The 25,159-nt window shown below is 43.2% G+C and overlaps 2 protein-coding genes across 2 annotated transcripts in view; one reads left to right on the top strand and one right to left on the bottom strand.

Moving 5' to 3' along the window:
- Positions 1-7,385, bottom strand: part of NAV2 (neuron navigator 2) — a 384,880-nt gene extending 377,495 nt beyond the window's left edge. Inside the window, exon 1 of the mRNA XM_061999098.1 lies at positions 7,311-7,385. Coding sequence (XP_061855082.1) covers positions 7,311-7,385 — 75 coding nt within the window. The remainder of the gene's footprint in view (positions 1-7,310) is intronic.
- Positions 7,386-9,034: 1,649 nt separating this feature from the next.
- LOC133625747 (collagen alpha-1(I) chain-like) overlaps positions 9,035-25,159 on the top strand; it is a 31,822-nt gene continuing 15,697 nt past the window's right edge. The window contains exons 1-2 of the mRNA XM_061999608.1: positions 9,035-9,042; positions 10,851-12,008. Coding sequence (XP_061855592.1) covers positions 9,035-9,042; positions 10,851-12,008 — 1,166 coding nt within the window. The remainder of the gene's footprint in view (positions 9,043-10,850; positions 12,009-25,159) is intronic.

The following is a 25,159-nucleotide window of genomic DNA, read 5'->3' as shown; positions in this document are numbered from 1 at the left end:
AAAAAAAGGCCAGTTCAAATCTAGATGCTCCGTAGAGACACAGGTATGCAAGCCAGGAAGTGCTTCCAGGAAAGAGCAGTGTTAGAGGTGTCTTATGTGAAGTATTCATCAGCATTAACCTTCACTCCTTTGGGACTGGAAATTATCAACTCTTCAGTATTGTTCAACACCGTTTCAGCTAACAGAAATGATGTCCACCTGATTTGGTACAATAAAATGTCATCTGTGCTTAGGTCCTGTGTACACACCCTTCTCTACAAGCATTTCCTCTAGAGGTACCTTTTCCAAGATTTTAGAATAAACCCACATGAATAAACACTCTGATTTTTGAGCATGTGAGAGAAGGTGGGTATCAAGCTCTTCCAGGCATGCTCTAAGTCATGTCCAGACTCTTTATTTGGTTGACAGGCATTCTGAACTGGGCACTCTGCTAAAGTAGTGTGACCAACAAGTTCATTAAAGGTGTCATAAATGCTTTTAACAGAGACTTCCTGAGCTCTATACTTTGTAGTGCAATGTGTTATTAATAGTTATTCCATTAAGATATAGTCACAACACAAGCAGCATTTGTTTATGAATCTTATCACCTACTTGGTTGCATCTCCTGATCAACTTTGCTGCCTCCAACAGAGGCTTTAAGTCACTCTTTACGTGGAAAAAGCCAACACTGTCCTTCAACACTTCAGCCACTCATAAGACTAGAATTTTCAAAGCACACCCAAACCATTTAGAAGGGTATGTTAATGCCACTGTGTTCACACACACGTATTTTTTCCACATCTTTAGAACTTCAAGCTAAACTCTTGACATTTCACAGTAACCCAGACTTGGGGAAAAATGAGAGGGCAAAACCTGAAAATCTGACAGAATTACACTTGACTCAACTCTAGATGAGACTATACCACAGAGTTCTCGAGTGCATGAAGTTCACCCCTTGCAGTGTCATCTTTGGATGCTTTACATCACCACAGATCCTTTGTATCACATCCTAATGTAAGTTTACACAAGTTGAAAAAAAAATCATCCCCTAATTTTAAAAAGCTTGCAAAATTCCTTTAATTAGACAAATATTTTAACAGACATCAACTCAACAAGCAAGATTCACTGTTTACCTTATATAAACATTTTTGACAGTCACAGCCAGCCCTGTTTCCTCACGCAGAAAATTCCCTTAACATCAGAGTCTGACTGGGAGAGGACTGGCAATAACAAAAAAAACCCCACCCTCTCTCACATAGCTCTCAAACCATTGCAGGAAGAACTTGCAACAGAAAACAGTCATCAAGGTGCAAATCTGCATCACTGAAATGAACAGAACTTTTCCTTTGAGTAAATCCCGTCAAAAGTGGCTTAAAACATACACAGAGAGCATATCCACAAAACTGATTTCAGGAGTGTCTTAAAAACAGACAACTTCTGACCTTTAAGCAGCAGTCAAGCCTCAGCCAGGTCACTGATGTAACTGAATCTTCCAAATCTGATTTTGTGAATATCAGGTTTAAAGTATCACAGAATCCCAGAATGGTAGGGGTTGGATGAGACCTCTAGAGATCATCCAGCCCAACCCTCCTGCTAAAGTAAGTTCCCCTTGATCAGGGGGCACAGGAATACATCCAGGCAGGTTTTGAAAGCCTCCAGAGAAGGAGACTCCACATCCTTTCCTCGTGTTCCTCTGGAACTTTCAGTGTTCCAGCTTGTGCCCATTATCCCTTGCCCCATCACTGGGGACTACAGAAAAAAGACTGTCCCTATCCTCTCAACACCCATCCTTTAGGTACTTATGATCCCATCTCAGTTTTCTAACATGATTTATTAACAAGTAGATTTTTTTAACTATCTTAATTACAAGAATAAAGGCACAAACCCTACAGCTAGGAACCAAAATCTTAGAGATTACGTTTACAGAAGATTTGAAACCTTTGCAAAATGGAGGAGAGGTGATAACATTTTCTCAGTGGATTTTCATTGCATTGCTTTTCCCCCACAAGCCCTGTTAGTTACATTATCAACACAACACACAGAAGCTTGTTGTAATTTCATAAGGTAAGCCTTGCTGCTGTTTTGTAAGTGGTTATACTCAAGTGCTTTCCCACTGCCTCAACAGCACGGACACCCATCAACTGTTTTCATGTCTCAGCACCAAAATCTATTAACAAATACACTACTCAGCCAACACTACCCCCTCTTTAAATAACACCAGTTCCCAATATGAGAAGGTCAAGACATGGGAGACCACTTTAAACCGACTCTGATAGAAAGGTAGCAGCAATGTATCCTCAAGCAAATCTGAAGTCTATCAATAACAACCCAGGAAAAATATAACACAACCCAAAGAGAAAGCTATAGCATATGGCTTCAGTCATGTGTATCGTGGTAACTGTTTCAGTAACAACAAATCAAGAGAGAAGACACCCCACAAAAAGAAGTGTTAGTCTGCTTTTAACACTCTGAAACTGCAGCTCACACATTCCTCATTCAAAACAAGACAGATAAGGAAGTTTTCTATCAAGTAGGAACGGGGAAAACAAAAACAACTACTGGCAAAGCACCATTGGTTCAGCTTTACAAGGTCCACTATGCACCTGTGGTAGCATATCCAGGTACCTTCAACTGACACTTGGAAGTCCAGGGTGACAATTTTTCTGCAGTCAAAAAACCACCCCATAAACCCAAACATAAGAGCCACCAACCACCTATAAGCCCTATGAGGGGCAACATTAGCATGTTGCTTTCTGTGCCACTGACAACAAGGATAGTTCCTCCTAAAACCCACTAGATCTGGTACAAATGAATCTCTGCTTATATTATGATTTTCAGTTTTTATTAGAGCCAAAAGTTCAGTTGGACAACAGAGCACATATAAACATAAAATATCCCCAAAGTATAAGGTCATGGAACAATTATATTTTATTTGTTCAAAGAAGGTTCGTGCAGGCAGAGCAAAAGATACCTCTGCCACTATCACATAAATCATAGACTCATAGAATGGTAGGGGTTGGAAGGGACCTTTAGAGATCATCTAGTCCAACCCCCCTGCAGAAGCAGGGTCACCTAGATCAGGTCACATAGGAACATGTCCAGATGGGTCTTGAAGACTTCCAAGGAAGGAGCCTCCACAAACCCTCTGGGCAGCCTGTGCCAGGGCTCCCTCACCTCAACAGGGAAATAGTTGCTTCTTATGTTTAAGTGGAACTTTTTGTGTTCCAGCTTCATCCTACCACTCCTTGTCCTGTTGCTAGCTACTATAGAAAAAGGGATGTCCCAACCTCCTGACACCCACCCTTTAGATATTTGTAAATGTTAATAAGATTCCCCCCTCAGTCTCCTCTTCTCCAGACTAAACAGCCCCAGTTCCTGCAGCCTTTCCTCGTGTGAAAGATGCTCCATTCCCCTGATCATCTTGGTGGCCCTGCACTGGACTCTCTCCAGCACTTCCCTGTCCCCCCTGAGCTGAGGAGCCCAGAACTGGACACAGGACTCCAGATGAGGCCTCACCAGGGCAGAATGGAGAGGAAGAACCTCCCTTGACCTGCTGGCCACACTCTTCTTGATGCATCCCAGGCTGCCATTGGCCTTCTTGGCCACAAGGGCACATTGCTGGCTCATATTTAGTTTATTATCAATCAGGACTCCCAGGTCTCTCTCTGCAGAGCTGCTCTTCAGCAGTTCGACCCCCAGCCTGTCCTGGTGCATGGGGTTGTTCCTTCCCAGATGCAGGACTCTGCACTTGTCCTTGTTGAACCTCATGAGGTTCCTCTCTGCCCAACTCTCAAGCCGGTCGAGATCTCTCTGAATGGCAGCACAGCCTCTGGGGAATCAGCCAGTCCTCCCAGTTTGGTGCCATCAGGGAACTTGCTGAGGGTACACTCTGTCCCCTCATCCAGGTCGTTGGTGAAGATGTTGAACAAGACTGGCCCCAGAACCAATCCCTGTGGAACTCCACTGGCCACAGGCCTCCAACTCGACTCTGTGCCATTGATCACCACCCTCTGGGCTCTGTCATTCAGCCAGCTCTCGATCCACCTCTCTGTTCACTCATCCAAGTCACATTCCTTGAGCTAGATACATTTCTTTTCCATGTCCCACTAACACAGAGCTGCTGATCTGAATGAAAAAGTAGGAAAACTGTGAATGAAGCAGAAAATGCATTTTATCACAACACAAGGCAGTACTAATTTTTTCTTGGCAGGGACAACTGAAATATACTCAACTAGGTCCTTTTAGCAGCAGATTTTACCTGCTTTGCAGTGATTTCTTCAAGTGTCTTCTTTGCCAATGAAGTTTAAAAGGAAGTTAATTGTAATCTACTGCATCTCTCTCATGAAGGGCATCACTACACCTACTCACTGAGAGCAATAACGTCTCAGAACTGTTCCCTAAAAGCACACTCTAAATGACATGGCCAACACAGTTATGGGTATTAATGCAGAAAAAAAGTAGAAATAATTATTATTAACAATAAACATGTAGAAAATAAATGACCTAACTTTTCAGAAGGTTGGATTTGCAAATTTTGCTTTAAAAAGCAGCACGTTTGTTAAGGCTTCAGTGAGGAGTACTTCTTCCTGTAAACAACTGGAATAATGGAAGCACTGAACTAAACATCACTCATGGAAAACCATTTGATTAGACCAGAATCACAGACTGTTACGTTCCTTCAGACAGAGCTGCTATTTTGGTTTGCAGCCTAAAAACATCATTAGGTGTAAGAATAACTGTTATTGTTACCTCAAAGAGGCGTATTTTAAAGGCTTTGTTGCCAAGGTCATATATTGGCGTAAAGTCTGCTCGCCTTAGTCACATCAGTATTCATGTGAGAAATCCTACTACCTTCAGACAACTCACTTACATGGTTGTTAAACTGGATAGAGTTTTTCACACATCTATTACAAGTTACATGGAATTTGCCTATGTAATTCCCAGTAGAGCCAACATAAGTTATGTAGATACGATGTGACGCTATCCCCAAGCATTAATACCAGAGTCCTCTTCAACTCATCTTGGAAAACCAACACAGCAGTGAGTGAAAAGAACCTGCTCCTACTGAATTCAGTAATGTTAGAGACAGCCCAGTTTCCAGCTCTCAAAGACCAGTCAACAGACAACAAGTACAAATACTAAACCTTGCCTTGCTTTAATCAATATAGCTATTAAGTGGATACCTAGAAATACACTTACCAAATGAAAAGAAAAGCAGAGGAAGCTTCATTTCTATACCACAAATGCAAACCAAGCTTTCTGTATTTTACTTGGGAAAGGCATGCCAGATGTATCATTGATTGGTGCACATGTACACCCTGACTTCTTACCACTTCAAAACCACTCAGCAGTGGTTGACTTTCTGTCCATAAAATATATTGCTGTAACAAGGAAAATGCTCTTCCCCAATTTAAAATGAGCTTGGTCTTATTTCTTCCAGCACAAGCCTCATTTACAATAACAAAAATGCCTACTGATGATTTATTTTAATGGCCCTTGATCACAACACCTACTTTTCCCAATCAGAAGGCTCAGAATATTAAGAGCATCAAAGTTCACATTACTGCTCAACTCCACAATAACCACTTTGGATCAACATTTTTATTCCAAACTGATTTTTCCCAGCAAACAGAAGTCTAAATGAAGCTCTCAGCGGTAACCCTTCCTTGGAAAATTCTCTAGGAAATGAAATGTAATACTCTATTAAGACTTGTTTTGCAAACACAAGTGAGAGAGATCACCCAAGCATGCAAAGTCATTAAAATGGATCTTACATATATCATTATAAATTTAATAATCTCCATGACGGCTAGAGTTCAAGTTAAAATGAATGTCAGCAAAGCATGACCAATTGATGTTATCCCAGCTGCCACTGAGCCTCACTTGGGGTTATATTATACATTCAGAGGCCCCACACTACATGTGCACCAAATAGCCAGAGCCAGGAGCAGATGGGAGATGTAGGCTTCTATACCTATCAGCAAGGAGAGACAGACACAACTGCATATTAATTTTGGTGCATCAGAACAATTATAATATACTTTGGTGTCACAGGGCCCAAATGGCTTTTTTCCCCAGATGTTTTTTATACTGGATGTAATATAATGGCATAGACTTTTAAAAAAAGTAGCTAGCAGCCTCCAGAAATTAAGTCAATACAAGGATTTTGTTTCAACCCTTATTGATTTTCTTCAGGCCCAAAATGCTTCCTTGAAAACAAGAAGGAAGTCTTTGGCAGCCTATCAGTTAACAGATCACGCTTGGTGCTAATAAAATACATTTAAGACTTCTATTTGGTTGCCCAAATAGTTGTTCCCTAAATATCATTTTTCTTTAAGGAAACAGCTGTACTTTATCCAATTTCTGTAACTTCTCCAGGCTGCTTTAGATTACTAACGGGGTGACACGGAAACCACTTTTGTTCTTGGGCAGACTTGATGAAATTGTGACACAAGTCTCCTTCCTTCCAAAATTAGGCAGCTCTGTTGAACAGCAATAGCTGACAGTCATTTTTTTTTCTCCAACTTGCTTTCCAATTGAAATAAAAATCATACATAAAAGCCACAGGAAAAAGGAGCCCTCCATATAAAGCCAAACACAGAGGGGTTTCTATCACCCATTATATCTGTGTAGAAACCGATATAAATGATTTATGCAGTAGAAACACGTCCAGTGTTGCAGTTTGCTTGATTGCTGCCAAGAAAAAACAACTTTAAAGTCCCTGTTGTTCACAAGCACAGTTTGCCTGAGACCACAACTTCATTTAGGTCAATGTAACAATCCATTAGTATTCAATAATACAATACTGCCTTTTGAAGACAGAGCTTCCACGAAGCACCTGTGCAAAATACAGCTGACATTAGGCACATTCCACTGTGCATTTTGTTTTGTTTCAAGTCCAAGTCACATGTGGAAACTACAGCACAATGCAAACACTACCAGCAGGAGAATGAGGATACTGCAGCAAACTTAATCATCAAATCCCAAGAAAGCAATTCTTAACCTCTCTAATGATGTAGATAAAAAGTTCAAGTTGCAATAGATCAGTAGTCTGACCAGACTCAGTAAAAGTCAGTATACTTCATTCACACATAATTCTGATGATTTTTCACTCATATTACAATTTCCCTTCCCTCAGCTCTTTGCACCATACACTGGAAAAAGCCTGAAGATAAACATTTTAAGAAATATCATCAGAGAAAGAGACCCAGAGCTGGAGAAGCATAGCAAGCAGCAACTGCAATTGATAAAAGAGGTATAAGGAGCTCTTCTGCCACTTGTATCTCATTCAGCAATTTAAGCAGAAAGTGCTTCCACCTTTTGTCACTTACCCTTTTTTGATCTTCCAGTCCATGTGTCACAGGCTTTCTTTTCTGATGTTGGCTGGATTCAGAGCCAGGTTCCATTTCCCAGCTACAAAGACTCTTCCAGTCTCTTTAAGCTTTCACTAAAAATCCATAGGAGGAACAACAAAAAAACTTAAAATAATTGTTAAGAAGGCAAGAAGATTCCTTCAAATCTCATCCATGTTTTTATCGTCCTTCTGAATTCTTGTTTGCCATCACCACTCATTATCTCAACGAGCAGCCATTCTGTGAGTCTCTATATCCTATTTAAGCTCAGATGAAGGTTTCCATTTAGGTGCCTTACAGAAGGATGACAGAGCTGAATCCAAACCCAGTAGTTTGTGCCACATTATTGCTCCATCAGCAGCCTTTTCAGTGCATTCCTGGCATGGATAATTTATATGTCAATAAAGGTGTAAATGTGCATTTAATCCACTGTGTTGATATTATCAGCATCCCTCTCTTGGGCCACCTTCCTCCCATAAATCAATGTAAACACTTCACAGCGATAATTGCCTTTTGCAAATCTAGCAGGTGTTAATTACGTAAAATCATCCATGCAGGCTTGGCATCTTCTTGTGTGTATTCAAACAAATATCTGAAAGGGGGGAGGAGAAAAAAAAGCATTTTTTACCAGCTTGAAAGAAAACATAGCTACTGATATTCTTTGCCCACCACCAGCAGCCACAACTCAGAACCAGCACAATAATTACATGTTTTCTAGATGCTACACTCTTCGTCTAAGCCCCTCAAAATGCTTTGATGTCTATTTAGCATGTTACCTTGTCCTTGGGCTTTTTGCCCAAAACTACCTCAGAAAGATAGCATTGCACATCAGAGTTGAGCCTACTGGAATGCCAACTGAAGCTTGCAAAGATCAGCTCAAAACTCTGTCTTGCAGGATCTGAGTTACAAATCTAAAGCCCAATTGCTCTGGAGTTTCCTGCCCGTGGATATTTCTCCACAGTCAGGTTGTTGTCTGCCACCCCACAACATCCTGAGCACAAGAACATGTGAATGAAGGGGTTATATTACTAGCTGGGAAACAAAGTGGCACCTGAAATCACAGGTTAGCAACTCAGTCACTTTGTAACATATTCTTTTTGTATCAAGAAGCAAGAAGAAGTTCACTACAATAGAGACAAGTCATTTCCTGAGCTAACTTTAATGTGGGATCAATATCAGCAGGCACTAAAAAAAAAAAAGAGAGCACATTTATTAAGCTGGATTCCATATTTAATAAGGCAAAATATTAAATCAATTCTAGTGCTCTTGGCTGAGCATGGTATAAGAACCACATATTTAGCTGCAAGTTGTTGATACAAGCTCTGGTCAGGAGACAGCCACCAAAAAATCCAAACCTAAGTGTTCTATATAAATAAAGAAAAATAATAGAAAAGAAAATAATCCAAATCATTATTCTCCCATCACTAAAGGATGAGGAGTATGAAAAGGTTTTTTCCACAAACATATTAGATGTTGGCTTATCTGTATCCCACTCGTGTCTTTCTACAATGCTTCAGCACTACCTGAACTGAACACCTGAATCAAACATCCAAGTACAATGAGTAGATTTCTGGTCAAATGTATCAAGGGATTTGTTCTATGTGCCAAGGTCCCTTGCTACTCCAAAGCAAAAATCACAAGACACCACGTAGAAATACTTCTTTTGCTTATCAGTTTTGAATGCTCTTGTACTGCTTCTCACCATGACGTAGTCAGTGATTAATGCAGTTCTTTCTCTTCTGCCAAGTACAGGAAAGAATATGACTGATTGCAGTGATGCTGCTATGCTTTGCCATTTGAAAATAATCTGAAAAGCCACATCTAACCCATTTTGTATGGAATAAAAAGGGGCTTCAAATATTATTTTGAACCACAATCTCCTCCTGATCTGTGGTTTCACACCTGCTGACATCCATGGAAATCATACAGGTAGCTTGAAGGCAGTAAAGAGCCTTTGACCTTAGCAGCAAATATCACATAAAAAACCCCAACTTTTATAAATATCCTTAAGTCCCATCGATGAAAACTTTTTCCCTCCAGTGATTTCTCTGTGATGTGACACATGAGACCGCATCAGTCACATCGTGTAATGCCATGCTAGAGCAGCATGACATAACCAGTGCAACTGAGGACAACGTCTCTGCACGAAAGGTCCCCAAACCAGAAAGAAGAAAAACAATCCACACCAAGAAAAAGTGCAATCTCTCTAAAAGTTCCTGTGCATTCAGTGTTATGCCTTTAACCATTGCAGAATCAGACACAAGTGTGTAGGTGCATATAGCACTTAATAGATGCCTGTAGCCTTAGAGCATGCATTACTGGATGTTTAGTGTCACTGCATGAGTTAGCTATGTTAAGCTTCATATAAAAACATATTCATATATATTAAGAAGAAAAACAGTTATCCTGAAGGCTGAGGAACCATTTAAATCAAATTAGCTATGAGACAAAACACTGCTTTATTCTTCTTCCCTCCAACAAAAAGAATTGTTACTTGTAATCTCCGTGCACACCTAATTGCAGAGATATATTTGTTAACAATCAATTAGTAGTTAAAAAAAAACCCCAAACATAGAAATGATAAGAAGTAGGTTTGCTGGAGAAATCACCACATAGCCATCAGAGAGACCAAAAGCAACTAAATGCCAATAGAACAAAAACCCCTCTGTTATCTTATTTTTTCTTCCACTGCAACATCCAGAGGCCCCAGCAAGGCTCTGGACCCCATTGGGCTACATACTGAAAAACCTGCATGAGAAACAGCTTGAAGGGCTCAGATCCTAAACCTGCCCACTGCTGAAGCCCATGATCCCTCTCAATGAGCCTCAGCTGAGCTCATATTCTTAGATCTGAGCTTCAAGGGCTGCAGCGTGAGGTGGTCTGCCAGGGTCCATTCTCACACACAGCCCCAGACAGATCCACACCTGCACAACATGTCACTCGGAAACAAATCACTAAGTACCCAGACGCCAAACAATACCTCGTGCAATACCTAATGTTTCATTAGAAGCAAAGCAAATAAACACAACTTTGTTTATTATTTTAAGAAGAAAAACAAACAAACAATCTCACAGCACCGGAAATTTTTCATTCCCGCAAGTGACTACATTTCAGAACAAACACACAAACCAAAATATCCTTGTGGGTCTTTCCCCACGACTTTTTGGGAGGTTTTTCTTAGACGAAAAATAAAAGCAGAGCAGTAAGTTTCATCTGTCTCCGACACAACCCGAGGTAAAAGACAAAACCCCGCGGGGACGCCTCCACCCGCGGCTAGCGTGGGCTGCCCGGGAGGGGCCAGCATCTCTCTACCCCAGCACACAATAAAATCAAATGAAATAATAATAATGAAGACCAGCAGCAGCAGCAACACCCGCCCAGCACCAAACCGCAAGCCCGGAGCACAGGGAGGCTCCTGTCCCCGCCGGGGCCAAGCCCGTGAGCCTGCCCAAAGCTGCCGAGCCCTAGCTAAAGGACAGGGGCGGGAGACCCACAGCCCCCACTCGCCCCACACTGAAGTTGCAGCCCCAGCACTACTGGCCGCTCCTCACCCACCGGCGACCGGCGAGTGCGCTCGGAGGAGCGGCTCCCGCCTCGGCTCGGCACAGCTCAGCTCGGCGCGGCGCGGCTCGGCTCCGCACGGCTCAGCTCAGCGCGGCGCGGCACGGCGAGGCGAGGCGGGCAGCTGCCGGGCGGCGCTGGCCCCGCCGAGCCGCGCTGCGGATGGGGCACAGCCCCGCCGGGAACTCCCGCCGTCTCCGCGAAGCCGACGACAGGAGCGGCTTCCCCGGCGGGGCACGGCTCGCTGCCGGCCCGTCACCACCGGCGAGGCGCGGGACCCCGCCCGCCCGGGGGCCGCGGCTCTCCCGCCGGGACAAACTTTCGCATCCCTCCCGCGAGCCGGGCGGGCTCCCCGCGCCGCGGCAAGGCCCCGCCACTACCTGGGTGCCGCTGCGGCGGGACGGGCGGCTGGGCGCGCTGCTCCTCCCGCGGGCCGGCGGCCCATGCGCCCGGGGCAGGGCGAGGGGCCGCCCTGCACGCCCGGCTCCGGCTCCAGCTCCGCCGCTCCGCGCTGCCGCCGCCGCCACCACTCACTCCCCGTTACCCGGGCAACTGTCTCCCGCCCCCTCCTCTCGCCGCCTCCCTCCGCACAAGGCCGCCCTCGCTGGCCAACCGCACCCGCGCCCGCCGTGCCCACGTGGGGACGGGAGGCCAATGGGAAGCGGGGGCTGCGGCCGGCGGCGTCAATGAAGAGCCCGTTCGCAGGCGGGAGCGGGGTGTGAGGGACGGCGGGACGCGGCCCTCGGCGAGGAGGCGGGAGCGGGGTGTGAGGGACGGCGGGACGCGGCCCTCGGCGAGGAGGCGGGAGCGGGGTGTGAGGGACGGCGGGACGCGGCCCTCGGCGAGGGGGCGGCCGCGGGGCGTGAGGGGCGGCGGGACGCGGCCCTCGGCGAGGGGGCGGCCGCGGGGCGTGAGGGGCGGCGGGACGCGGCCCTCGGCGAGGGGGCGGCCGCGGGGCGTGAGGGGCGCCGGGCGGCCCCGGCCGCCTGCCTCAGGTGCTCCCCGTGCCGCGCGAGTCCCTGTGAGGGCCGTACGCAGGGTGAGCGCCAGCCTTGCGCCCGCCGGCTCTCTGGCGCTACCCACCCGAAGAAACGCTGCGAAGCCACCAAATCGCCAGTAGAGGGACGCTGGAAAGTTTCTGGAAAGGTGTCTCCGCTCGGCCCACAGGTCAGAAAGAGCCGTGGGGTGCAGGAAGCGGCCCTGCAGGACCAGTAACAAGCCTCACAGGCCCAGGAGATACCACAGAGATGCCACAGGCCCGTGGTGCTCATACAGCGTTTTTAATGCAAGTACAGAACAAAAATCACAGCGTGGTGGGGGTTAGAAGGGGCCTCTAGACACCATCCAGTCCAACCCCTGCTAAAGCAGGTTTCCATCCATCAGGAGGCACAGGAACGTGTTCAGGTGGGTTTGGAAGCCTTCAGAGAAGGAGACTCCTCACTCTCCCTGGGCAGCCTGGGCCAGGGCTCCCTCACCCTCATAACAAAGGGTTTTTTCTTGTATTTTAAGTGGAACTTGTGTTCCAGCTTGTATCTGTGTGCTGGCACTGGATGCTGTGAAAGTGTTGCCCCACCCTCTTGCCATGTACTTGTAAGTGTTGATGAGGTCTGCTCTTTGTCTTTTCTAGGCTAAACAGGTCTTGCAGCCTTCTTCATAATAAAGATGTTACAGTCTCCTGATCATCTTGGTGACCCTCTCTAGAAGTTCCCTGTCTCTCTTGAGCTGGGGAGCCCAGAACTGGATGCAATGTATCCTTGGTACCAAACACATCTTCATTAGGGCTATATTTAAAAAACCCATAAACATGGTACCAGCCTCTCAGTGCAGACACTTTGAATTCAGGGACAGCCTGCTCTGGAGCCCACCTGACCCACACAACTTCTGTGGAGAAAGAAATGGAATCAAATACCATCACAAATGCAAAATACATGGAGTTTACATTGAAAGATTTAGCTTCCAACTGAAATATACTTTATAGTGAGAGACAGCGCTGTGACACCCTGTGTTGAGAGCAGAACATTGCTGTCTGTTTCCAAAAGCTGGTCATGGCTTACTGCCTGTTCTGCCTACAGTCCAAGAAACTCAGGATGGCTGCAGCCAGCCACCTTTTGAGAGAGGTCAGCGTGATGAAAAACAGTCCCTGTTCCTCAGGAGAGTATATCTGAGAGCAGCATCAGCCTTTACTCTTCCCACTCTGGTATGAGAACAGGATTTCAAGGCATTTTCCTCATTTCCTGTTTGAACCTTACCAAGTCCTGGATGTGACTGTTTCTGTGGAACCTCATTCCTGGGGAGGCTTACCTTACTCTTAGCCTTCTCCTCAAGGCTGTTGATTCAGCAGAGCTACAGCTTTCAGCCTAGTATTCCAAATGTCTGCTAACATGCAACACCAGTAAATAACATTTACATCTCATTTACACCATTTCTTTCATTTACATGGCAAAGTATGTGGCCTCTAGAAGAAGGAGTCTGTGAACTTGGATTGCATGAGGTTTTTCTTTAAACTTACCTGGAAAAACAAGATGCCACAAAAGGCAGGGCTGCAGCAGCTCTTGGGACCCTGAAGGACATCATGGCTTGCAGAAGACTTCACCACAACACTCGGCCTCACCTGTGCTCCAGGGCCTTGCCAAGAATTGAGTGTGCTTGTTGAATTCTGGCTCCTGCACCGTGACATTTCTATCACTCTGTAACTCAACAGCCATTTTTGATATCTGAGTGATGTTTCACATGCAGACAGCAGCAATGACAAATTAAGCCACATAAGTTCTTTGGCAAATTAAGTCCAGAAAGAGTTGATAATACCTTCGTATGAAACTCTGTTTCTACGCTAAGGTTTTTATACGTATAAAATCTCCTTTTAAAAGAGGAGGCTTCTTTTACAATATGTGGCTAGAGGTAGAAAAGATTATAATAGCCTAGTCTGTAATAAAGGAACATTTCAGCTCAATGGCACTGCTGTAAAGGCCCTTATTTATTTTTCTCAGCAGCCGCATTTTGCCTTCCCCTCGCTCGCCCGCAGCTTCGGTTGCTGTGGAGGTTTTCTTCTGTAAATTCTTCAAAGTGATGGATTTTCCCTTTGAAAGAATGCTTGACTGTAGAGAACTACAGAAGTGTAACCTTTTTATTTTCTCCCTGTGCATGTGTGATGCATTGAGCTTTGAAAAGACAGGTGTACTGCCACCTCCTCTGGTAATTTGCATGCCGAGAGCCTGAAAATTTGCCTTAGTGGTTTCATACTCCCCAGCTGAAAGGCAAGGACAGCGATCTCATACTCTTTCCAGGTAAAGGTCAGCTGCAAATATGTGTTCCTCTTTAGCTGAGTGAGACTCACAGGATTTTTTATGGATCAAGAAAGCATGAGGTATATTTTTATTGCTTAATTGTTATGGTTGTAGCGACAATCCCTACCATCCAAGGTGGTGTGGTGTATGTATGTACCTTCGCCAATGCTCACACTGTAAGGCTGACAAAAGGCAAGAGAAAAAAGACCTCCAACATTTTCATGTCCATGTTAGAAACTGAAAGCTGTTGCACAGGAATTTGCCAAAATCAGGTCTCCCAATTAACATCAGCATTTTAACCACAAGCTACTCCCCCACCTGTTGGTTCTTATCCTTTTGTGTGTTCCAGCCTGTAGGTAATCATGTTAAGTTACAGGCTTGGAGTCTACAAAGATAATGATCAAAGCCCAGGTTTTCATCTCAGTGAGGAAAACTGAACTGGGAGCAATCTGATGAATTCCTTGGACTTTAACAAGGTAATGATTCTCTTATTTAAGGCTCCTCAGGCAACAACAGGTAACAGACATTGTGTAAAAACCAGCAACAAAACTCTTGAAATGCTCACCTTGAGTATAAGGGCAATGTCATTCAAATCCCAACACAATTCCTATGAAAGAGACATTTAGCATGTTCACAGAAATGCAATGGTGGTGGGGCAGGAACACCAGCCTGGGACTGCTGAATCTGTCAGCTTTCTCTCATCTCATCCCACACTGGGTACTGTGGAAGCACACAGGGTTCCCACAGGATAAAATCTAAATGCCAGCCGTGCATTGCAAATGTGTTCAATCAAAGATTGCCTTTTACCACAAATTCCATCAGAATCCTAACAAAATGAGCCCTTGATCTTAGCTGGAACTTGGAGACACCAAGCCCACAACGATGAAGTGCACACTAATGCTGAACAGGCTGTGGAACTGTCATCTCAGCAAGGACAGCGGGGTCTGGCCTGGTGCATTGTCATTATCGCTGTGACACGTGGCCACCTAAATGCTCTGAAAGCTGCAATGCCATAATCACACTCTCCACCATAAGCACCTGGAAACATGAGGCTTCCTTTGTAAGGGCCTTTTTTTCTGACACTACAAACATCACAAAGTTCAGTTCTAAAACACAGATGCTTACAATCACCAAATATTATTCAAGTCCTTAAAGAATTAGATTCTATAGGAGGTGAAAAATGTTTCGTAATTACAAAACAAAACCTTCATAAACAGCTACATGCAAATCATCATGTAAAGAACTTAAATCATTTCACTTGAGATAATTCAGCTTTGATCCTTAGACTGTAGGAGTCACATTTGTCTGTGTGTCTGCTGCAGGGTCTGCTAAAACATTCTGTTATGAAACTGATGGCTGCAAGGGTAGGAGTGTTTAGAGAGCAGGAAAAGGAGGATGTTAAACTAAAATAGCAAAGCTTTCATGAATTTTTCAGGCTCTGCTATATACCTTTTAGCTTTTGGCTGTAGCTAATCAAATGGAATGTTCATATAAGTTCTGACTTAAGGCAATGACTTCTTTAAAATGTCTTATTTTGCATTTTTCAGATGTTATTTTGTGATGCATGTACACTAAGAAAAGTTTTTGCATTTGGGGATAGAATGCATTTTGAGAACATATTTACCTCTATGAAATCCAATATAATCTTTGGGACACAAACTCGTGAGACACGTTTCCTCTAGGACAGCCAGTCACTGTCATTCTTCCGTGTGTTCTTTGGCAGGGGGGTGTCTTGTTTGGCTTTCTTAAGCATTACAGATTTCTTTAAACCAAATTTAGGTTTGGAAAATTAAATCAGCTGCTCACTTGATCAGTGGAATAGGACAGGTACATAATACCTTAGAAGCTGCTTCACCCATTTACCTCTCCTGTGGTCTGAAAACCATCAGGCTGAAGAGAAAGTTCAAAAGCTAAATCTAAATGACGGTTTTCAAAGGGACGGCTCTTCTCCAAGAACACGCACTACTTATTAAAAGGTAGGTACTCCAACCTCTTTGGTAAGAAATATATTGATTCCTCACTCATGGCTCACAAGGAAAGCTGCTTAGATGGAGTAAAACAGCACAAAGCCACATCTCTGCAGCAGTTTGCTTTACACGACCTTATATTTACAGCAGAAACATTCTAAGACAACCCTCCGTCAACTATTGCTGCTGATAGCTGGCATCTCTGCCCTCCTCAGAGTTGTCACTCTCTATTTCCATGGTTAGAATGTGTATCTCCTTAAAAGTATCTGACTTCATCCATGGCTTGCACCTGTGGAACAGCCAGCATCTTCCATGGTCACTCCCTGTTACAATAAAACACCTTTGCAAGGATTAGTTGGGACTGTGGGGAGCCATCGCTCCTAGAGCTTTCCAGTACTCCTATACTGCCAAAGCATCTGCTCTCTCCTTTAACCACAAAGGATGTTCTCTCAGGAAAGCAGAATATTTTAGTAAGGGGCATCTTGCTACACTAGGATTCCCTCACTATCAAGTACTTTCTTTGAATCATGGCATCAAATTCAAGGTATTGGTTTATGTGCTTTAAGACAAAACAGTGGTAGGAAGAAGCAATTTGATCACCCTTGTTTAATCCTTGCTTTGGCAGGTGAGGCTGAGAGCAGACCTCAGCCTGCATTCCCAAGGCCTTCCCTGAACATCTGCCAGAAGTGGTGGCATTCTTAAAATTCTCCCTGTTGTTAGTGTTTCTTTGGCCTCTGAAGCCTGGCTGCCTATTAGAAACAAACCCTTTCTCAGGCTGCCAGAGGAAATAGGACACACCAACCCTCACACACCTGCTCGCCTCAGCCTGCAGCTGCTGCCTAACTGGAGGATCCCTCTGAGGCCATAGGGACACTGTTAATCATGGATGACTTCACTGTGCAGAATGGACATTGTTCTTCAGTGGAAAGCCCACCTACGAGGAGCCAACCTGACCTGTTACCTCACCACTTTCATGATCTGAGATCTTTGTTTTGCTTGAACACCTTGAGAGTGTCCTGGGAGATCTACATTCAAATGAGTTCTCCAAAGTGCATTTTCCACGTTGTCTTTTATCTGAACAGAGTCTGTCTCACAAGTTAGTCATGTAGACTGCAAAAGGTTATAGGCTGCATATAAACATGTCTAATGAAGCTGAATACTACGAGCACAAGCAGCAAAAATGTTTTGTTTACTTAACATTTATACACACTCAAGTAAAAGCTTGTTAAGTTTGGTTGGCTGAGCTTGTTTTCAAAAGGGACCCAGAAGGCTGAAAGAAGTAAATAAATCAGCATCTGCATAACAACACAATCGTTGATATTAGCATTCTAGTTAAGTCAATGATTCATTCTCCTTTGAGAAACAAGTGGTGGTAAAACAACTCCAGTCTAATATCTAGTAGCAATATTACAATCAACTCAAAATTCCAGATAACATCAACACCACATGTGTATGTAATAGAGGAGAAACTTTCAGAGCCTGAACTTTAAAGAGAAATCTCAATAAACACATCCATACTTGGAGATTTAAATATAGATTCCAATTAGCTCCTCACCACAATTGGTCTGTAGATATCTGCTATGTCTGCAAATACAGAAGTCACTAGAGTTTTCTACCGAGTATTAAATGGTTGAACTGGAAGAGCAGGATAGTGGCACAGCAGCAACAAGAAGGACTAATTCTGACCTAAAGCACACGTTGTCAGGAAAGGGGATGTGTCACCAAGGGGGGAAGGTGAAAGGCACTACAATGGCATCTTTTTTAATACAGGACTAGCTGCTCTTAGACACTGCAGACATCATGAATATTGTAACTGAGCTTTGAGTACAGGTTTGGTGGGAGTTTTCCCCATGGATACAGAGTTCTCCACCCTGTTTGTCAGTAAAGATCAAACTAACACAAAGCATTACCCAGCTGGAAGCCACAAAAGCAGAGCTGGAGACAAAACTAAACCCTTCTGCAGATCAGTCTTCTCACACTTACTCAGGAGAGAGGAAATTGAGCTTTTCTTCTGGAGGCAAAGACGGAACGGGATGCCCAATGTGCTTTAAGAGGGTGATCATGAATGCCTGAGAAAAGCAACTTTCTAGAGATTTTAATCAGTGGCAGAGAGGCAATTTCTCACCTTAGCAAGCTGGGAGAGGGAGACTTTAAGTATCACAGCCAAGAAGATGACACAATAGCCCTTATTTCCTTTCTCTGTCCTTAAACACACAGTACTGGAGAAGGCTGTTGGCTTACCTCCCAAGGGCCTGTGAACAGTTCTTATCCTCTGTCAGATTTTATTTGCAGGGAAGTAGTAGCTGCTGGGAAAATCCATGGACAATCTTGTGGATCCAGACAGAAAGTGTTAAGATGGGAAAAATCTGTTTTCCTTTGTGTCCCAACAGTAACACGTGCATCAGTTTTGTGAAGGTTACGCTGGGTGTTGGACTTTGAGGTGTTCATTCCAGTAATACTACTAAAGGTTTCTGTAGGTTTTAGATTGTAATGGAAACAGAAGCAGCTGGGCTGATGGATGACCTATTACCTCCAGATATGAGTTGGTCAGCTATTGATACTCTCCATCTGCATAAAGCCCTGATAAACCTGGTCTGATCTCACAGCTGACCTTGCTTTGAACAGAAAGTTGGACTAGAGACCTTGCAAGGTCATTCTAACCTGAATTATCCCATCATCCCGTGATGCTAGAGAATGTGCTTTGCAGAAACCTATGCTGATGTTAGGACAGAGAAGATCTTAGGACAGAAGAAGAAATGACACATTTTGAAAAGGCCATGTTATGCCACTTATTTTACAGCCTGAAGCTACATAAATCTGATAGAGCAACTTCTGTTTTCCTAATATAAGCCCATGGAGGGAGCAGTGTGAACCTTTCAACACTGATGCAGTCCTAAAAGATTCAGCTGGATTTAACTAGGACCACATTTTAATTGATGAAGAGACTGTGAATAGAAGATTGAAAACATTGCTAAGAAGTTTTTACATTAACAATGTTAATATGAAAGAGATTCTTTTATAAAATGGGCCTTTACAACCCCACATGATGTGTACAAAGGAAAAAGGACTTGCCTTGATTCTAATGTAAATTTATTTGATTACAATGATCTCGATGAACAGGTGAGCTAAGAGAGAGAAGGAAAGAGGCTGTGAGTTCACATTTTTGCTTTAACATTCATATATTTTGCACTTACATAATCTCTTTCATCTAAGAATTTCAAAGCACTCTGTGGACATTAATGAATTAGCCCTCCCAGCAGCCCTGGGAGAAAGGTAATGATGTAAAGATTGAAATTCAGGAGATGGATGGCTCTAAGTGGGAAACAGCATTCCTAAAATTTCATATAGCATTTAGACCATATGGGAAATCCTCTGTTTCCCTCTTCATTTATATCCTATGTGCCTTCAAGGCAATTCACAGCACTGGGAAAATAGTGTTTACAACTGCTTACACACAGACAGTTTCGGGATACAACGACAACAGGGGCAGCAGAAATCAACAGGGAATCGATCAGACTGCAAAAACCAGGGGTTGTTCTGAAGGTGTCCAACTTAATTTGAGCCTATAGAGGTAAAGGATTTTACAGAATACTTTTGCATTGGTACAGACTGGCTTTGCATATGTCATGAAATAACCAGTAGAGCAGAGTTAGAGAAATGCTCTCCTGCTCAGAATCAAACTCCAAGCCCCTGAACACAGAGGCCACAGCAGAAGGAGCAAGCCTTGGCACTCACTGGAACGGAGGCAAGGAAAATGCACACTGTACAATACATTAAAATGCACTTACATCTTTAATGACCAGCCAAACTCCTATGCCTCTGCTAACCTGACAAGTTTCATACATAAATAATTCTTTTGATAGCAGAATTCCTCTCAAAGGATGCAGTATCGTGTACAGGGATAAAACCAGCACCTTTCAGAGAGCAAGCAAAGCCTTTGATGCATGGGGACATGGCATTTCAGGAGGTGAGCAGGTATCCTGTGAAGCCTTGCAACTTTTCTTCCCCTTTTATGTTTCCATTGGTCACAGATACACTTCACTCTCAAGCACATTTGCAGTTCTCCAAACGGTAAAAATTCATGAGCAATACCCAAAGGGAAAGTGCCCCGTGTCTTCCAGGGAGAGTGTGTGCTGCACTCGTGTAATGAGAGATCTCTCTTGATGTACAGCTTTCCTTCAATGGAAGAGTCAACAGTCATGTTAAGGGCATGTAATTTCCTAGCTCAGAAGTTCCTGCTGTCCTGGGGCATTAGGAAATGAAGCTCTTTGCAATGTGATGTTTTTTGCACTCTCCATTTTCTTTGGTAATTGATTATTCATACTTTGAACACAGCTAGAACCTGGGAAGTATCTGCTTACAGACAAAATAGCTTCACATCAATCAAGAAAACCTGCTTTTACAAGGGGAAGCTCATTTCACACTCCATAAAAAGAAAACAAGACCTGAGTTATAATACATGCATATTAGCCTTTATTTACAGTTATGATAATCAAGCTTCAAGACAAACATCTCAGAGCAACTTTTCCTGGAAGAGGGCACTATTCCAAGTGTTCAACCATAAGAGCTCCTGAGTCACTTCAGCCACAACCATTTGGCTCAAAAAAGCTGCATCATTTAAAGGCCATCCTCCCCTCCTCTTTGTGCCACCACACATCTCTGCCTCTGAAGAGAGTACAGCAAGCTGGAAAAATGGCCAAGCCCAAAATCAACACCAATGTGCACGTTAAGTAGAAACAGCAGTGTTGTAGCAAAGGAAGCTGCATCTATTCCTCTACAACTACTCTGAAGCCTTATGAAGCAAAAGCAGATGTACCAAGTCGTGCCAAAAATTGGTTTTGCTCAATACCCTGTTCCTAAGAGAGCTCAGTAACCAAAGCTTGTGAAAAGATGCAGTAACAAGCCAAGCACAGAGATATTTTTCTGTACTGTAATGCCCAGCAATGCCCTTCTAGTTCTTAAGTTCAAAAGCAAAGTAAAGCTATGGTGGTTCACTTTCAAAATCTCTCCCTGGAGCTCTGGAGCAAGGGTATTTACTCTGTGCACCTGAACTGGCTATGAAACAAGCAATGTGTGAGGAAGCCTAAGGATGGCTGAACCTGTCTTCCTTGACAGAAGCTACTTCTATCCAAGAAGTCAATAATTCTTCTAATAAAATGCAACATGTTCTTCCTGTGCTATTTGTTGTCTGAAAAAAGTTTCAACCAAATTCCCCAATCCAAATCTTCATACACTGGGAAGGTCAGATTTCCAGATGAAAAACACCTTACCTCGTGTAACATGTTCAAAACCAAGCTCTAACTCCACAGTTTATGCTTCTGTTGACTGATTGGCTTCACTGTTAGCCTATACATTTAGAGAGCTGATGAGGATGGAGTGGCTTTGTATGAACAATGTCCTCTAATTTAATTACTTCCATGACACTGACACCACCAAGTACTAATTCAAATACCAGTTCTAAAATAGAACTGACACTAGAAGTTCCTCTGCTGACTTGGGTGCCCCAAGCTAGACAAACAAACTCAAGGTGGAAAGAGTAAGGCTAAGATTAGAATTCAGGTGGTTCTTAGTCCAAGCCAAAGCCCTCAGCATCTCAGGCAGGTGTGCAGCTTGGCTGCTGGCTGTGTGACCCTCCAGTGGCATGTAAAAATAAACAAACAGTTTTCATCATATTTGCAAAAATCCCACAAAGGAAATGTGAGGTTTTTTTTCCCCCAAGGGTGCTTAGCACAATATTAAGTTGTCATCTTGTTCACTTCTGCTGTTATCAATGTTCTCTCCCTATCTTGTAGACTATAAAACTATCAATGGCTGCTAGTCATCACATACCATCCTAATTGAACACCACACAACCATATTCTCATTGCAGTTCACAGGAACTGGCCCATCCTTACATCAGCCAAGATTTACTGGGGTGCAAAACAAAGCCAAGATGTTTATTTCCTAGTGACAATCCTACCCTAACACCTTTAAATATGGAAAATACTTTCCAAGGAAGGAGAAGATGGGGAGGAGAGGAAAAAGAGCTGCAGGTGAACCACAGCAGCCAAGCCTGCACCTAACACCTGCCTAAGTACAATAGCTATTAGCACAAATGCTGACCCAACCAGACAGGAAACAGTGAGAGCCAGTCCTGTCCCTCTGCAGTGAAGCCAAGACAGGCTTCACTTTGGTGTCAATAGGCACCTGAGGTGAGCATCTTCCTGCTTTTTCACAGACTGTTCAGATAAAGCTGAAAGAGAGTAAAAACAAAACCTAAAGAGCTAATAACCAAGGCAGCCACAACAGAATGATCTCTTTTTGTGGCTAATTTCTTTACAGCCACCATACCCTAGAACCCTTGGAGCAAGGAATCTCTTTAAGATTACAACACAATTAATACCTATGTTTTTTGTAATTTCACCTGAAACTGATGCTTTGGAGGAGAAATCTCTCTATGGCAATTGCATGCAGAGACCAGGTGCACACCAAAAATACTCACTCTGCATCAGTCAGGTAAATAAAAAGCTGCTTCCCTTGCCCACTGCCCAACCTGGGGGGTTTTTTACATGTTTTATTTAATTTTTTTCCAATCTGCATGGGGGAAAGAGGGATTTGAGCCAAGAATGTTATGACTATTGACCTGAGACAGTCTCCTGGAAATAATCTAACAGCAGGGACCAGCAAGTCCTTTTCAAAACCAATGAAGCAAGAAAATGCTGTTGACCAAGCTATTGTGAGAGATTGGAGGGAGGGGAGAGGGGGGAAAAAAAGGATGGAGAAGAAGGAAGAGAAAGGATGAAACTCACTTAGACTCACACTTACCATACCCACATGTTTTCAAGACCATCACTTTTATGCCATCTCTACTGTAACTAACCCTTGTTCCCCAGAAGGAGCTTGTTTTTAGCAGCAGTCAGATGGCACAGAGCCGTATGGCTGCAGGATCTGTGCTCACAGCATGCAGTGCTCCATGGCCTTGGATTTTCCCTGATCTGTCTCTCCTGATAATGCCCTGTGGTAGCTTTGAAAAACAAGACACTGTTTCTGTAAACATTGGGTTTACATCCTCCTTCAGAGGCTCTGTCTTTTCAGTAAAAGGCCACTGTCTGACACACAGGAGTTCTGAAATCTTCACATGTTTATTGAAGAAATCCCAACACCAAAAACCCCAAAACATACTCCCATGAGTCCTAATGAGCTCAGCAGCAGCCAGCATTGCCAGGACCACTTCCATTGGGAAATTATGTCCTTCTAGAGACCATGAGGGTGAGGAGGACCTTGCTGGGATATACACTGTCTGTGTTACTTCAAGATGCTACCACCAGTACCAGCTGGGTCATGCACTAAAGTTGCTCCTAGGATCACACTGCACTTACTGTTTGCTTCACACACTTGTTTTTTCTCTACAAACCTCCTTTCAGAATTGCAGTGGACAATACTGATACATTGTTGGATCTGCACCTAATGGTACTTCAAAACATAATAAAATGCCTAGATACTCTCTCAGATAAACAATGTCCACCCTCTTAAATAACTCAAGAATGCCTGTAGAGGAGTTGTGGTTGTGTTAGAGAAACTTCCCACTCAGGGTTTGAGGTTTGTGTTTAATCATCTTTGGTTCTTTTTTTTTTTTGCTGATCTTTCATTCTTTTTGTGCATGTGCACAGGCACACAGAATCATTTCTCAGTGAAATACAAAACCCTCAATGTTAATTCATCTTTTGAGTTAATCTGTATACACTGACAGCCAAGAGACTGAAATTACTGTTGTTGTGGACTGACAGTTAAAGCCTCCATCAGGAAGCCATAGCAATGGATTTGACTTTCCCCTGTTCCTTGTCATTTTCCCACATCAAGTCTGCTAATCTAAACTGTACATAAACAGAGGGGGCTTATTCAAAACTGAAGCTGTGTGTGAACTCTGGCTTTTATTTATGGCATTTGTTGGTGAAACAGACGCCTTTTTCCCACCACATCATAAAGGAGAATGGAATCCTGCTCAAAACCATCAGAAATCATCTATTCTTATTACTAAAATGTGTAGCCAGCAGTCACACGGGGCAATGCCATGAATAACTTAGTACATATTTACATTTTTAACCATGATATCACACTTCAGGGCTCTTTTTAAGGAAAAATTCCCCAGTTATTTCAAGAAGTAAAAACCAAAACCAAGCAGACAGGTTTTAAGAACTTTGAATAGTTCTTTATAAAAAGACATTTCCTCGACTGTATCAAAGGCAGATGTTCTGCAGCAGCACCAACATCAGGAAAACAAAGAATCTGAACTATTGATGAAATCATTAAGATACTTTTCCACATATTTAGGTGTCAAATAAATTGCCAAGAAAAATAGAATGAAAGAATAAAGAAAAAGGCTAAACAAAAAAGCCACAAACCACCTTTTGGGATGAAAGCAAGCATGTGTAATGAGAGCCCAAAGGGTAATATATTCAGAAAGCTGTAAGTGACTGAAAATGAAGGCTTACACTGAAAGCACCTCTTCAGCCATAACTCCAGTGTCACTCACGTAAAGCTATAATCTTTTTGCTGTGTTCTCACTATTATTCAAGCACTAAATGTCAGTTAAGAAGATCTAAGGGAGCAAGAATTTTCAGTGGGGTGGAAATCTTTTGTCACCCATTTTCTTACATTTAGGAATGTTAAGGATAAAATTACAATTTTGTCATGGCTTTTAACTAATCTTTGGTTTACTGCTGCTGTGACCATCTTTTAAGGAGGCAGGCTGTGAAATGAAATGATACTTTAACACTCTGATAGACTGAAAGTATAATCCTTTTTTTTTAAAAACCAAAAATAGCAGTTTCAATATTAGCATTGGAAAGGTTAAAGCCCATATGTCTGATGAAATTGAGCAAGAAGCAGATCAGTTAGCAAGCAGAAAGGGATACCAGGTCAAGAAAATGACACTTTCTTTGTATTTTGAGGGCTGCTAGATAAAATGCATGTGCCTGCAGTCAAATAATTCCCTCACTTCACAAGTTTTCTTATCAGCACCAGGACAAATATAGTA

Source organism: Colius striatus, chromosome 7, assembly GCF_028858725.1.
Source record: "Colius striatus isolate bColStr4 chromosome 7, bColStr4.1.hap1, whole genome shotgun sequence".
NCBI lineage: Eukaryota > Metazoa > Chordata > Aves > Coliiformes > Coliidae > Colius > Colius striatus.
Note: the sequence above shows the minus strand (reverse complement) of the source record. Positions and strands in the feature narration are given on the sequence as shown.